Source organism: Parambassis ranga, chromosome 15 (assembly GCF_900634625.1).
Source record: "Parambassis ranga chromosome 15, fParRan2.1, whole genome shotgun sequence".
Classification (NCBI taxonomy): domain Eukaryota; kingdom Metazoa; phylum Chordata; class Actinopteri; family Ambassidae; genus Parambassis; species Parambassis ranga.
This window is the reverse complement of record NC_041035.1, coordinates 13,866,549-13,881,068: the sequence shown is the minus strand read 5'-3', so window position 1 is coordinate 13,881,068 and position 14,520 is coordinate 13,866,549. Positions and strand designations below refer to the sequence as shown.

At 43.9% G+C, this 14,520-nt stretch overlaps 2 protein-coding genes across 4 annotated transcripts; one reads left to right on the top strand and one right to left on the bottom strand.

Annotated features, from left to right (window-relative positions):
• Nucleotides 1–9,066: 9,066 nt before the first annotated feature.
• Nucleotides 9,067–9,643, bottom strand: marveld1 (MARVEL domain containing 1). Its single transcript, XM_028424202.1, has one exon. The coding sequence runs from the start codon at nt 9,608–9,610 to the stop codon at nt 9,119–9,121; it is 492 nt and encodes a 163-aa protein (XP_028280003.1). The 5' UTR covers nt 9,611–9,643; the 3' UTR covers nt 9,067–9,118.
• A 279-nt stretch (nt 9,644–9,922) lies between these two features.
• Nucleotides 9,923–12,857, top strand: LOC114447761 (arginine vasopressin-induced protein 1-like). Of its 3 annotated transcripts, XM_028424200.1 has the most exons (4): nt 9,923–10,035; nt 10,246–10,606; nt 11,688–12,046; nt 12,124–12,857. In XM_028424200.1, exons 3-4 carry the CDS (start codon nt 11,697–11,699, stop codon nt 12,374–12,376), a joined length of 603 nt encoding a protein of 200 aa, XP_028280001.1. In that variant the 5' UTR covers nt 9,923–10,035; nt 10,246–10,606; nt 11,688–11,696; the 3' UTR covers nt 12,377–12,857. The 3 variants fall into 3 exon arrangements, with proteins under 3 accessions (XP_028280001.1, XP_028280002.1, XP_028279999.1); XM_028424201.1 differs by lacking the exon at nt 9,923–10,035 and having other exon boundaries at nt 10,168–10,481; XM_028424198.1 differs by lacking the exon at nt 9,923–10,035 and having other exon boundaries at nt 10,168–10,606.
• The last annotated feature ends 1,663 nt before the right edge of the window (nt 12,858–14,520 follow it).

The following is a 14,520-nucleotide window of genomic DNA, read 5'->3' as shown; positions in this document are numbered from 1 at the left end:
AATGTGGACAAAATCTTACAGTACTGCTATGGACCTGAGTCTGAACAGATATATATGCTAATAGGATGATACGGTCATAGCGCCACCTACTGGTAGCAGGAAAGTTTGGTTGTAAACATGTGTTTGTTGTATATCTGTGGAAATGAGAGGAGGAGAGCATAGGAGACAAGAGCATAGGAGAGAAGACTGCGATGACCCCGCGGATCGCAAGGTGCGCGAGGGCCCGCAATGCTGCTTGCAGCTTTAATTATTTTTTTTTTTCCCCCTCCGAGATCGCATTTTTGGAGGCCTTAACATGCCCAAAAACTCACCAAACTTGGTAGAAAAATTCATTCGCCCGAAAAATTTTGAAATTTGCTGACTTTTGAAATGCACATATAAAAATGGCTCTATAGCGCCCCCAACGCGTAGCCCCTCTGGCCGGTTTGACACAGGATTATGAAAATTGGCACACATATGTATCACCTCAAGACGCACAAAAAAGTCTCTTGGACCCCCCCTCCAAACCCAACAGGAAGTCCGCCATTTGAAGGTTTGTGGCCATTTTTGGCGATGTGTGACCCTGCTGCCAAACTTTTCACGCCTCGCATACTTCAACGGATTGAGCTGAAATTCGCCGTGTCCACTCAGGACACCATAGGGAATAGACGCATTCCAAAACTCTTACAAAAGTCTGACGGTGTGGCCGGGGCGTGGCCTCAAAGTTTGACCATTTCTGAGGACACAGAAAGTCTCTATAACTTCTTCGTTTTCTGTCCGATCTGTACGAAATGTCACATGTATGATCAGAGTCTGACCCTAAACACATCTATACAACAATATTGAGGCTTTGACAGAGCGCCACCTACTGGCTACACAAAATGTTGTGTTTTCATAGGTTTTTCTGCCTGCCCCTGTGGCCTGTTTTGAGTAGGGTCACGAAAATTGGCACACATGTGTATCACCCCAAGATGCACAAAAAAGTCTCTTGGACCCCCCCTCCAAACCCAACAGGAAGTCCGCCATTTTGAAATTTCTGTTAATTTTTGGCGATTTATGACCCTGCTGCAAAACTTTTCACGCCTCGCATACTTCATCCAAATGAGCTAAAACTCACTGTGTCCACTCCGGACACCATAGGGAATAGACGCATTCCAAAACTCTTACAAAAGTCTGACGGTGTGGCGGGGGCGTGGCCTCAAAGTTGACCATTCGCCATTACAAAGGAAGTCACTGTATTTATTGCCCTAATGCGTAGCCCCGCTGGCCAGTTTGACACAGGATCACAAGAATTAGCACACATGTGTATCACCCCAAGACGCACAAAAAAGTCTCTTGGACCCCCCCTCCAAACCCAACAGGAAGTCCACCATTTTGACTTTTTTTTTGTAATTTTTACCGTTTTCTGACCCAGCTATAAAACTTTTCGTGCCTCGCATACTTCATGCAATTCAGCTGAAATTCACTGTGTCCACTCAGGACACCATAGGGAATAGACGCATTCCAAAACTCTTTCACAAGTATTACCGTGTGGTGGGGGAGTGGCCTCAAAGTTGACCATTCGCCATTACAAAGGAACTCGCTGTGTTTTATGCAGTACTACCCATATACTTTATGCAATGTGGACAAAATCTTACAGTACTGCCATGGAGCCGAGTCTAAACAGATATATATGCTAATAGGATGATACGGTCATAGCGCCACCTACTGGTAGCAGGAAAGTTTGGTTGTAAACATGTGTTTGTTGTATATCTGTGGAAATGAGAGGAGGAGAGCATAGCACAGGAGAGTATAGGAGACGAGAGCATAGGAGAGAAGACTGCGATGACCCCGCGGATCGCAAGGTGCGCGAGGGCCCGCAATGCTGCTTGCAGCTTTAATTTTTTTTTTTTTTTTTTTTTTTTTTTTTTTTTTTTTTTTTTTTCCCCCTCCGAGATCGCATTTTTGGAGGCCTTAACATGCCCAAAAACTCACCAAACTTGGTAGAAAAATTCATTCGCCCGAAAAATTTTGAAATTTGCTGACTTTTGAAATGCACATATAAAAATGGCTCTATAGCGCCCCCAACGCGTAGCCCCTCTGGCCGGTTTGACACAGGATTATGAAAATTGGCACACATATGTATCACCTCAAGACGCACAAAAAAGTCTCTTGGACCCCCCCTCCAAACCCAACAGGAAGTCCGCCATTTGAAGGTTTGTGGCCATTTTTGGCGATGTGTGACCCTGCTGCCAAACTTTTCACGCCTCGCATACTTTATCGGATTGAGCTTAAATTCGCCGTGTCCACTCAGGACACCATAGGGAATAGACGCATTCCAAAACTCTTACAAAAGTCTGACGGTGTGGCCGGGGCGTGGCCTCAAAGTTTGACTATTTCTGAGGACACAGAAAGTCTCTATAACTTCTTCGTTTTCTGTCCGATCTGTACGAAATGTCACATGTATGATCAGAGTCTGACCCTAAACACATCTATACAACAATATTGAGGCTTTGACAGAGCGCCACCTACTGGCTACACAAAATGTTGTGTTTTCATAGGTTTTTCTGCCTGCCCCCCTGGCCTGTTTTGAGTAGGGTCATGAAAATTGGCACACATGTGTATCACCCCAAGATGCACAAAAAAGTCTCTTGGACCCCCCCTCCAAACCCAACAGGAAGTCCGCCATTTTGAAATTTCTGTTAATTTTTGGCGATTTGTGACCCTGCTGCAAAACTTTTCACGCCTCGCATACTTCATCCAATCAAGCTGAAAATCACTGTGTCCACTCAGGACACCATAGGGAATAGACGCATTCCAAAACTCTTACAAAAGTATTACGGTGTGGTGGGGGCGTGGCCTCAAAGTTGACCATTCGCCATTACAAAGGAACTCCCTGTATTTTTTGCCCTAACGCGTAGCCCCGCTGGCCAGTTTGACACAGGATCATGAAAATTAGCACACATGTGTATAACCCCAAGACGCACAAAAAAGTCTCTTGGACCCCCCCTCCAAACCCAACAGGAAGTCCGCCATTTTGACTTATGTGGCCATTTTTTACCTATTTGTGACCCTGCTACAATACTTTTCACGCCTCACATACTTCATCCAATTCAGCTGAAATTCACTGTGTCCACTCAGGACACCATAGGGAATAGACACATTCCAAAATTCTTTCAAAAGTATTACAGTGTGGTGGGGGCGTGGCCTCAAAGTTGACCAGTCACCATTACACAGGAACTCGCTGTGTTTTATGCAGTACTACCCATATACTTCATGCAATGTGGACAAAATCTTACACTACTGCTATGGACCCGAGTCTGAACAGACATATATGCTAATAGGATGATACGGTCAGAGCGCCACCTACTGGTAGCAGGAAAGTTTGGTTGTAAACATGTGTTTGTTGTATATCTGTGGAAATGAGAGGAGGAGAGCATAGCACAGGACAGTATAGGAGATGAGAGCATAGGAGAGAAGACTGCGATGACCCCGCGGATCGCAAGATGCGCGAGGGCCCGCAATGCTGCTTGCAGCTTTAATTTTTTTTTTTTTTTTTTTTTTTTTTTTTTTTTTTTTTTTTTTCCCCCTCCGAGATCGCATTTTTGGAGGCCTTAACATGCCCAAAAACTCACCAAACTTGGTAGAAAAATTCATTCGCCCGAAAAATTTTGAAATTTGCTGACTTTTGAAATGCACATATAAAAATGGCTCTATAGCGCCCCCAACGCGTAGCCCCTCTGGCCGGTTTGACACAGGATTATGAAAATTGGCACACATATGTATCACCTCAAGACGCACAAAAAAGTCTCTTGGACCCCCCCTCCAAACCCAACAGGAAGTCCGCCATTTGAAGGTTTGTGGCCATTTTTGGCGATGTGTGACCCTGCTGCCAAACTTTTCACGCCTCGCATACTTCAACGGATTGAGCTGAAATTCGCCGTGTCCACTCAGGACACCATAGGGAATAGACGCATTCCAAAACTCTTACAAAAGTCTTACGGTGTGGCCGGGGCGTGGCCTCAAAGTTTGACCATTTCTGAGGACACAGAAAGTCTCTATAACTTCTTCGTTTTCTGTCCGATCTGTACGAAATGTCACATGTATGATCAGAGTCTGACCCTAAACACATCTATACAACAATATTGAGGCTTTGACAGAGCGCCACCTACTGGCTACACAAAATGTTGTGTTTTCATAGGTTTTTCTGCCTGCCCCCCTGGCCTGTTTTGAGTAGGGTCATGAAAATTGGTACACATGTGTATCACCCCAAGATGCACAAAAAAGTCTCTTGGACCCCCCCTCCAAACCCAACAGGAAGTCCGCAATTTTGAAATTTCTGTTAATTTTTGGCGATTTGTGACCCTCCTACAAAACTTTTCACGCCTCGCATACTTCCTCCAAATGAGCTAAAACTCACTGTGTCCACTCAGGACACCATAGGGAATAGACGCATTCAAAAACTCTTACAAAAGTCTTACGGTGTGGTGGGGGCGTGGCCTCAAACTTGACCATTCGCCATTACAAAGGAACTCACTGTATTTATTGCCCTAATGCGTAGCCCCGCTGGCCAGTTTGACACAGGATCATGAGAATTAGCACACATGTGTATCACCCCAAGACGCACAAAAAACTCTCTTGGACCCCCCCTCCAAACCCAACAGGAAGTCCACCATTTTGACTTTTGTGGCCATTTTTTGCCTATTTGTGACCCTGCTTCAAAACTTTTCACGCCTCACATACTTCATGCAATTGAGCTGAAATTCACTGTGTCCACTCAGGACACCATAGGGAATAGACGCATTCCAAAACTCTTTCAAAAGTATTACCGTGTGGCGGGGGAGTGGCCTCAAAGTTGACCATTCGCCATTACAAAGGAACTCGCTGTGTTTTATGCAGTACTACCCATATACTTTATGCAATGTGGACAAAATCTTACAGTACTGCCATGGAGCCGAGTCTAAACAGATATATATGCTAATACGATGATACGGTCATAGCGCCACCTACTGGTAGCAGGAAAGTTTGGTTGTAAACATGTGTTTGTTGTATATCTGTGGAAATGAGAGGAGGAGAGCATAGCACAGGAGAGTATAGGAGACGCGAGCATAGGAGAGAAGACTGCGATGACCCCACGGATCGCAAGGTGCGCGAGGGCCCGCAATGCTGCTTGCAGCTTTAATGTTTCTTATGTTGCAATGCCTTATATCAAAATGCCTGATTTTATAAGGTAAAGGTCAGTTTTTATGCTAGTGGTTGACCTCTGACACTCACAGTCACATCAGGTGCTGTGTTTCCTACAGTCACAATGGTAACATGTTTAACTGTATGGCTTCTGATGAGAAATGCTTCTTCTTTTTTTTACATTAGAGCTTCCTGTGATCTTTTGATGTGGTCTTACCCACCACTGCAGCACTCTTCTATAGCCTCATCATAAAGGATAATAATGCATAATAAATCATAGCATTTGACGTTTTCAGTGGACGTGGACAGATGAGTTAATAGAAACCAATTTTTTTGTATGGCTCTTTTGTGCCTCCTTGTGGGTAAAGTTAATCATCGCTTTGAGCAGTCAGGACCGGTGTTTTTGCACTATAATGAAATATAATAAAGCTACAGGTTATGCACTGTGTGAGTACACTACAGAAGTAGGTCCAGTATTATAACCATTTTTGAGCTATTAAGTCCTATTTACATATAAATTAGTGCCTGAATTTTGCTGCTGCAATAGTGAAATTTCCCCGCTTGGGATGAATAAAGTATTTTCTATTCTCATCTATCTATTCTATTCTAAATAAGTTGGATATCATGGTTTGAGACACGTTCAATGCTTCTCAGTTGGAGGAAACAAACTAAACTTGCTGGTACGTCAGTGCGTGAAAATTGTTGCTGGAAAACAGCTGAGGGCCGTGAGAGATCAGAATCTCCATGATCCATGCTTGGAAGGAATTTTTACTTCACAGTGTGTGTCTGTTTGTTTAGTGTATGTAAAGTGTTAATCAGGGGAAAATGAATCATCCCCACTTTGGCATAATGTTTTTATGAGGTAAAACCTAAAGGTGATGAAAAGTAGGGCTGCTGAAGTACATTAAAATTATTAAATGTCAGACAGGAAATTAGTGAATTCATGCACCCCTCCCTTCCTTTCAGACTCGCTCTGTAACACTCTCCACATCTTGGCCGAGGACTGGCAGATTGAAGGAAGTTGTGGTATTTTCAAGGCTCTATAAATAGCTAGCATCATTTCCCACCACCGGCTGCCATTGCGCTCGCTCAACACGAACACTGTGCCCATTCAGAGGTATCGTCTGGGCAAAAGCAACAGATGTGGCATCAGTATCCATGTTTGGAAACTATAAACTGAACAGCATCAGGGACGAACAAAGACTCTACGCCTGCAGCTCAGTGCCAACTCATGTCTCACACAGACAGGAAATGTCAATCTCAGATTCCTGCTCAGACCTTAAAGGCATATTTGCACGTATCTTCCCCTCTCATATTTTGCCCTTTTCCTTCTCATTCACTTGTTCAGTCGGGCTCCATCTGGTTTCTCAGCCCCTCTTTCCCTCTGCTCTGCACTGGAATGTGCATCTCAGCAGTAGCTGATGAAAATGTGGTTAACAGGGCACTGCTGTGTGCCTGTGTTTTCATGTTACATATTGTAGCCTCCCAAGTGAGACAGGAGACAGGAGCTGAAAAAAAGAAAAGAAAAGAGGCAGACATGCTGATAGGTTAAAGCACTTCCACTGGGAATTACCCACCCAGAAGTTGAATGGATAATAGAGTAAGTGCTTTGAGTCCTGGACAGCTGCTGAGTGTGTTCTTAATTTTCAAGTATACACACACCTGGTTCTCTGTGAGAATGTGTTGAAAAGTCAAGACAGTTAAGTGTTTTTAAATGTTATAATGTCCTGCTAAATAATGCTGAGCATGCACAAAACATCAGGTACAAAATCCACAGCTCCTGTTCTGTGCAAACATGTTTTCCAAAGTTTAGCTAAATTATAAGTTTCAACTGACAACACATGTAGCTACAGTAACTTAAACATTTGGTTATGATAATACAGGTATACTATTGTGTAAAAAGTGATGGGGGGATTGTGATTAATCTTTAATGGTTGTTCTGTTGCAGATTGGTGGTGGAACACACACAGGAAATGTCTCTTTGGTTGACTGGTCAAAATAAATATCACACAGTATGTACTTTAGGGTAGCTCCTGACTTTTTGTGTCCTTATACTGCAGCTTCTGTGTTTTCTTTGCTGTCTGTGAAAATGGAAAAAAAAACACAACAAGCTTACACTTGAAGTGCCCACACCCTCAGAAAAATGACTCAGCTCTCATTACATGCAATTTTGGAAAGTGGATGTTTAGGAAATAAATGCTGAAGTGATGTCACAGAGAACCTTTAAACAGTGGCCAGTGTGATGATAATAAGGAGCCTGTTAATGTGGTCGGTTCAGGGTAAATGTGGAGAATCCTTCTGTGGTCTTAATTGTCAGCACACAGTTGTGAGTCACCACAAACGTCCCCATTGCTACTCTCAGTATCAATCTCTTCTTCATGGATTTGGTGCCTTGTTTATGCAGCACACAGAGCTGCTGTGCTCACTGCGTGTGGTTGTATACAACAGGGTGTTTCCACAGGCGCTGACACCTGGACATGGACAACACTTCTGTGGAAACCTCTGAGGTGTGTGTGTGTGTGTTGTTTCTTTAGAAGTACTAGATTTATAACCTGGTGCTGCAGCTGGTTAACATTAACTATTCCACAGATGTCACCCTGTGCTCACAAAAGACCTCTCTCACCTCTTTTTGTACAATTGTCAACTGCTTTTACTACTTTTAATCCTAATTTATATTCCATAATCTGTCCTATAGTGAATCTGAGCAAACAACAAAAAGGTATATGTGCTGTTTTTTCCACTACATACTGTACAATTCCAGCAACAAGTGTCCAAAATGTCAGGATTATATAACTCTTCACACATCAGGCAGGAAAGGCTCTTTCTCGCCGACTGTTGTAAACCCCATGTATGCAGCCTGTTTTTAAGCTGTTGCTGACTGGAACAGACGAGACACTGAATCATCTTCCACTGTTTGGCTTTAGTTTCATTGGCTGAATGTTAGCCCACCTCCACAACCCCCAACAGACTGTTCCGGTAAGGACAAACCCTCTTCTTAGATTATTGCTCACACACACACACAGTTTCCAAAAATCTTGTGCAATTCCCACATTCTTATCATGCAGCACATGCTTTTGTTATGCATGCCGCTGTCTCAGATAGGGCTGATGACTTTTATGTGGTTTAGTGCCAAGCCTATAAATGATCCCTGCTGATCGGCTGAGGCTTTTATCTACCAACAGGAAGTTCCCCAGGGCTTCCGTCCCCATGTCTCCACTAAATCTGTGTTTCATTTGGAAAAAGCCACTAAAAGTGGCATGTGGTCTAAATTTAACAAAAAAACATTTACAAACATTTTTCTCCTTTGAAAGCTTCACAACTAAAAAAAAAACACATCTCACTGGCCTTTCACGTACTCGTCTTTATTCGTACTCTTTTGTTTTTGCACCTTTGGCTTTACAGAAAGAACACTTATGGCACCAAACACATCCACATGGTTGTGTACAGCATTCTGACAGAAGGCACTGATAAAAAAAAAAGAGCTGCACGCAATGTTCGAGTTAGACGTAACATAAACATGAAGGACTATCTGTGTCTGAGTCCATCAGAAACTTGCTATCATACAAAAACACATAAAAATATATATTTATATATATGTATACTTTAAAAATGTGTAGCAATCTGTGAGAGGTTTTAGATGGTATGTCAGTTACCCAGTACCAACACAAAGGCCATGTTACTGTAAACACTACACATATCTACTGTTAGCCCTCTATAATGAGTCCCTATGTGCATATGATGATTCTATGTGAGGGAAAATGTCATGTTGCTGTACCAGGAGCTGGAGCAGGCACAAAGGAGTGACTGTCCATTCAGGAAACCTGGAACCAATACATTTGGGATTTGAGTAACTGCTGAGTGAAATTACAGTGAAGGTAACTATTCCTCATCTTGCTGTGTGTACCCCCCCCCCCCCCAATCAAGTACCCCTCCATTCCCCCCATCCCCCATTGTCATCACACACCATTCAGTCTCATCAGATGACCGTTTGTTCTCCCCGACACTTCCTGCACGCCCCATAAATAACCGACAGGAGGTAAGCCAGGCAGCACAGGCAGGCGAACACAGCGGCCGTCAGGTAGACCTTGTACAGACAGGGCTGCGTGTACCGATCCAGGTTGCAGTACTCGTTCCGTCTCGTCTTGAAGGCCATGATGCCAATAGCCGGCACGTAGAGCGCGGCGGCGGCCACATCGTGCGCCAGGTTGGTGCACAACCAGCGCTGCCCTCCCAGCAGCGGGACCAGGTCCTGCTTTTCCAGCAGCGTGAGGAAGAACAGGGCGAGGGTGAGGAGCCAGAAGAGGACAGCGACGAACAACACGAAGTGAACGGGCCCTTCGTATTTGTTGGCGGCGATGGTGACCCACAATCCGGCTCCGAACACGATCTGCAGGACCCGGATGATTCCCAGAAAACTTTTGAGGAACTTGCTCTTCCTCACCTGCGGCTGGGGAGGTTGGGGCGGCATCTCTCTCTCCTCCTCCGGTCGCTCTCCGTCCCTTTTTCCCGAACAGGGCGGGTGCTTTTTGCCAGCTGCAAACAGCTGGAGAAAGATGGGCTAATAGTGGAAATAAGAGGCCTTGAGGCCGGGATTGTGGTTCAAGAAAAAAAGCCAAAAAGTGGAGAAGAGTGGGAATAAAAAGGGAACTCTGTGTTCTTTCCACAGCCCCGGGGTTTTGAAATGACAAACCTTCTTGTGTATTTCGTCTTTTCCGTTTCCTCTGTTGAATGTAGCGTCTGTGTTGGGGGGCTGGGTGATGGAGAGGGGGTGGCCTGTAATTTAAATCCTGCTCCTCCTCTGCTGGACTCCTGTATGTCCACTCATCCGGTGCCATGGAGCATTTCCCCACGGGGGTCTCTGACATGTATCCCTCACAATATGACTAAATGCAGGTGTGTGTAATATTTACAGACGTCCATGCTTCCACGGGTTTTTGATTCCCGTGCTGATGTCAGTGTGATTTCTCTCCGCTGTGGTAATCCTGAGGATAACACTGGATTACCCTTCATTCCGCTCTGCTGTTTATGTGCGCTTGCGTCATTGTGCTTGCGTGTTTCAGGGCAGGATTCTCACATGTTACTTTTCTCTCGCATATTTGACAGACGCCGCTCGTGTTTGCCAGCCCCATTGACGTCAATGGATTTCAGCGCGCACGCCCGACGTGGCCAAGAGGCGGGGCGAGCCCCCATCCCCTCCTCTCCACTACTCTTATTGGTGGATGTGAAGCCAATGACCAGAGCAGAGAGGCGTGACCACCGCAAGGCTCTGAGCTCATTGGTTCCTCAGACGACAGTGATGTGTGATTGACAGCCAGCTCAAGGACACAAATTGATCTCAGGTGAGGCTGGAGAAACAGTCCTGCAACGCTTCAGACAGGCAGTGTGCGAATTTCATCTGAGAAGGAGAAGCGATGCGTGAAGAGCAGATAGAAGAGAAGAGGGCGTATGTTCTGATCGTCTTCTGGTAAGCAGCTGCTCTGACAGTTTTCACATGACTCTCATGTGGTTCGTGTTTACTGCCTTTCACCCACAGCATTGATCAGACAGGACAGGCGTCTAAGTCGTCTCTGCATGATGTTTAATTTTTTAAAGGGAGGTTTTTTTTGCAGACATGCTTTGCATATTGTCTGCAGCTGCGATTTGTGACTGTTATGCAAACAGTCAGGAAACCAGTGAAGGAGAAGTCAGTGACGTTTGGTTGCAACCTACTTTCAATGTTAATAAACAAGCTGAGGTCTGTTAAAGTGTGAGCTGCAGCTGCAGGACAGTTTGAGCTCATGTTGTGACGATCATATCATCTGGATTTTTCTTAAAAAGGTAATTAATGAAAGAAATATAATGTATCCTATAACAAGTGTGAGATTTAAGTCTGTGATGGCATGGCTTATATTTCAATGCTGACCTGTGAATAATAAGAAGATAGAGGTATGTGTTTGTGTATGATCAGCTGGGATTGAAATCTGTAGAAAGATAATGAGAAAACCTTCACTATAGGCTTGTTTACACCACTATCATCTGGTCTGTGTCTCCACTGTCAAAGGTTACAGCTCCCTGATCAGATGAGGTATTTATCAGATCCAGCAAAAAGTGCTTCAAACATGATACCTGGTTGGATGCACTAATTTTGACCCTTTTGGGTTACTGTAGAAACACTGTAAGGTTTGTGCAAGAGTACTGGCCTCATTCATAGTGATTATGCATTTATCAGAACAATTCAGCTTCTACTAAGGTCAGACTAAACCCTATGCACTGCCCCTTTAAGATCATTATGTGTCAGCAGAAGGGCCATTGGCCAATGCAAGCATGTCCTTGGTCACTCAGCTAATACTTACTTGTTGGTGTCCCACTTAAAAGCATATGTGCAGTCACCACCTGTGGTTTAATGGGATTGAAGGCACAGCTCGTCACTTGCTTCCTAAAGAAGGATTAAAGAATCAGAGCATAAGACTCACAGCTGACGGGGAGCTTTTCTGTTGTGACAGCTGGATGGTTGTTTTTTTCTGTCAAATATCAAGCACTGTTTCTTCTTCCTGTCTTCTCCACAGAGTTTGTGTATGCCACCTTTTTCTGTGTTTCTCTGGATGGATACCGGACCTGGATCCTCTACTTCTTCCATGATGGCAGGGCCTTCGTCGCTGTGGCGGCTATCTGAGAGGAGAAGTAGGAAGGCTGGTTCAGGGAACATTTTTAGCAACGTGAACCTGTGGCAGCTCCAGAGACTGTTCAGGGCTGCAGGGGACCAGGATGCGGAGCAGAGGGCCCAGCTGGTTTGGGGTCACAGAGATGAGGCGGAACTGTCTCAGGCTTTGATAGGACTCAGGGCTAGAAGCCACCGCAGAGCGCTGAGGACTAATGGACGTGATGCGCTGGGATCACACTGGCTGCGAGCCTTCAATCACCTCAGGTATAAACACAACTAACAAATTTAACCATGATGACTTTTTAACTACTTGGCAGCCATAAACACTCTTTGTTGTCCAGGATTGGAGAGGGCTCACCAGGCAGCCAGGGGAAAGATCCTGGAGAAGAGAGTGATTCTGAGGCACAGAGTAGTCCAGAACCTTGCAGACGCACCACAGCAGGGCAGACAGGAAGAGGAGCAGGGGCCACGGTGGCAATAAATGAGGGCCAGAGCCCTGCAGGGACATCTGAGAGAGCAGATAGAACCAGATCAGGACTGAAGAGAGGAGGAGAAAACAACCCAGAGAGGTACCTCCACAGAATACTGCACTGATGTCACAACTGGAACCAAGTTTATTCACCATCTGAGGAAAAGTGGACACACTTCTTCAGGTGAAACTAAAGGCTGCACTGTTGCAGCTCCACCTGAATCATTCTCAAGGTTTCTCCGCTTTTTATGAAAACTGTATCTCACGAACTGCCTTGTGTGTTTTTTCTGAACGCATCCTTCTACAGTCAGTAAAGATGTTTATGTAAAACGACGTAGTCCCATTTTCTCCTGATTTAAGGGTCTTGATTCTTCCTAAATGTACTGATAACATGTGTGGATTGAACTTCTCATCAACCACTTAATGGCTTCCTTGTGCAGGGAAGGGAAACACTCATGGTGACAGTGTGAGAATCCGCTGTGCCTACATGTATGAAAGCCAATCCTCATCAGATTGCTGGAAAACTTGTTTAAGCTATTTTATAAATATTGTGATGTTTGATGTGTCATTTATAGAATCATGCTAATAAAGAAGTCGGTGTTTATATATACTTGTCTCCTGTGTTCCTGTTGAATAAATCATTTTCCCTGTTATTTCAAAGGATACAAAAGATGGATAAGTTAGGGAACATTAAAAGACATTTATTAGCCATTTACTTTCAAATAAATCTGTAACATTGTGCTCTTGTTTACACAAAATTCTTACAAAGAAATGGCACATATTTAAATGAGAGGACAGCCTGTACAGCTATATGAGGAAATACTGCCTCCAAATGGATGTCAGACTGTCATGCAGATCAACCTGCTGCCACTAGATGGCACCAGATTTTTTTTAAAAAGACATCCCAGCTGCTTTTCGGTAGTTTATACTTGTCATGCACCCAGCAGAAAAATTTTGCATGAACATATAGTGCACACCTTAGACAAACAGAGGATATTGTGGACTACATTTTTAATGTTGAATAAACCTTCAGGCAGCTGTAAAGATCTTAACATGCAACTTAACCCCAAAACATCTGAGTATACAGGAAGAACATCCAGCTGACAAGCTAAGATTGATACTGTTGTGCTCAGCTGCTGTGTATCTACCAGATGTCTTCCTCTTCTTCAGCAGTGTGCTCTATAACCACACCTGCTTGACGCCATGGGTGTTGACAGGTCAGTCCTTTCTGTGAGTTCTGAATGTGCTCTGCTGGTGCAATGACAAAACTGTGGGGCAATTTTATGAGGTGCTGAAACCTCAGCTGACTCCCTTGGTGCAGAGAAAGGAGCAGGATGGCTCAGGGCTAATCCTCCGTTTGCTGAACTTCTCACCTTGTTGTGTTAAAATAAGCTTATTGCACACATGAGATTTTAGTGTCCTCCACTTTTCATTCACACCTCAAATCCCTGTGATTACAGATGAGATGATGATCCAGCAGTAATATTGTTGTAGCTCACCTCACTCTATATGTCCTTTTTCTGCAGAGTGGGTGCTTTCATAGTTATATACTCAGTGGATGTTTGAATTATTCTGTTATCATCACAAGCATTCACACTTTTTGAATTCATTTATATATATATTTTTTATTATTGCTATTTTTCTTCTTACAATGTGTGTTTCTATCCTTCCTGGCTGCTGTGACTGTGAATTTTTCCTGTGGGTGACTAATAATATAGCATAATAATAATTTTATGCTTCTTGAAAACCATTTCATTACTGTTACACTGGAATCTACAGGGTTGCCATGGCCTGAATGTGACCCAAATTTGTGTTAAATGAGGGTTTAAACAAAGAAATGAGTGAAAACCTGAACCACTGGAGCTCTGCCCCAAAGAGCTAAGTAATATAAACCTGTAGACACATAGGTTATTTATCATTTTCAATGCATGCAGAGTTAAATTGAACCCCTGCATTTGAATTTTGTTCAACCTAGAATCTAAATCTGGGTTAAATTATAACTGAGTTGCAGGAAAACAATTAATCATGCTGACTTCTGCATTTCTATTGTAACTGTTCACAATAGCACTATGGTGGCAAACTCAGATCCCTTTGTGGTTCATTGGTGCCTTTTAGGCAACATGCACATCTTAGCATTTTTCTGAGTTATGTGCATATAAATGAATGTTTTTATTCTTCTAAAATTCTCTGTCCAAGTAACTAATGGAAAATGACAGAGTAAAGGCTTTTCTGTGCCACGTTTCGGGGAGTTTTTAAATGACTGCTTTAA

What these genes read in the sequence shown, in the direction of transcription:
- marveld1 (XM_028424202.1), bottom strand. Translation starts at nt 9,610, where the DNA reads ATGCCGCCCCAACCTCCCCAGCCGCAGGTGAGGAAGAGCAAGTTCCTC.
- LOC114447761 (XM_028424200.1), top strand. Translation starts at nt 11,697, where the DNA reads ATGCCACCTTTTTCTGTGTTTCTCTGGATGGATACCGGACCTGGATCC. An exon ending in CGAGCCTTCAATCACCTCAG is followed by an intron (nt 12,047 to 12,123) that starts GTATAAACACAA and finishes TTTGTTGTCCAG; the next exon opens with GATTGGAGAGGGCTCACCAG.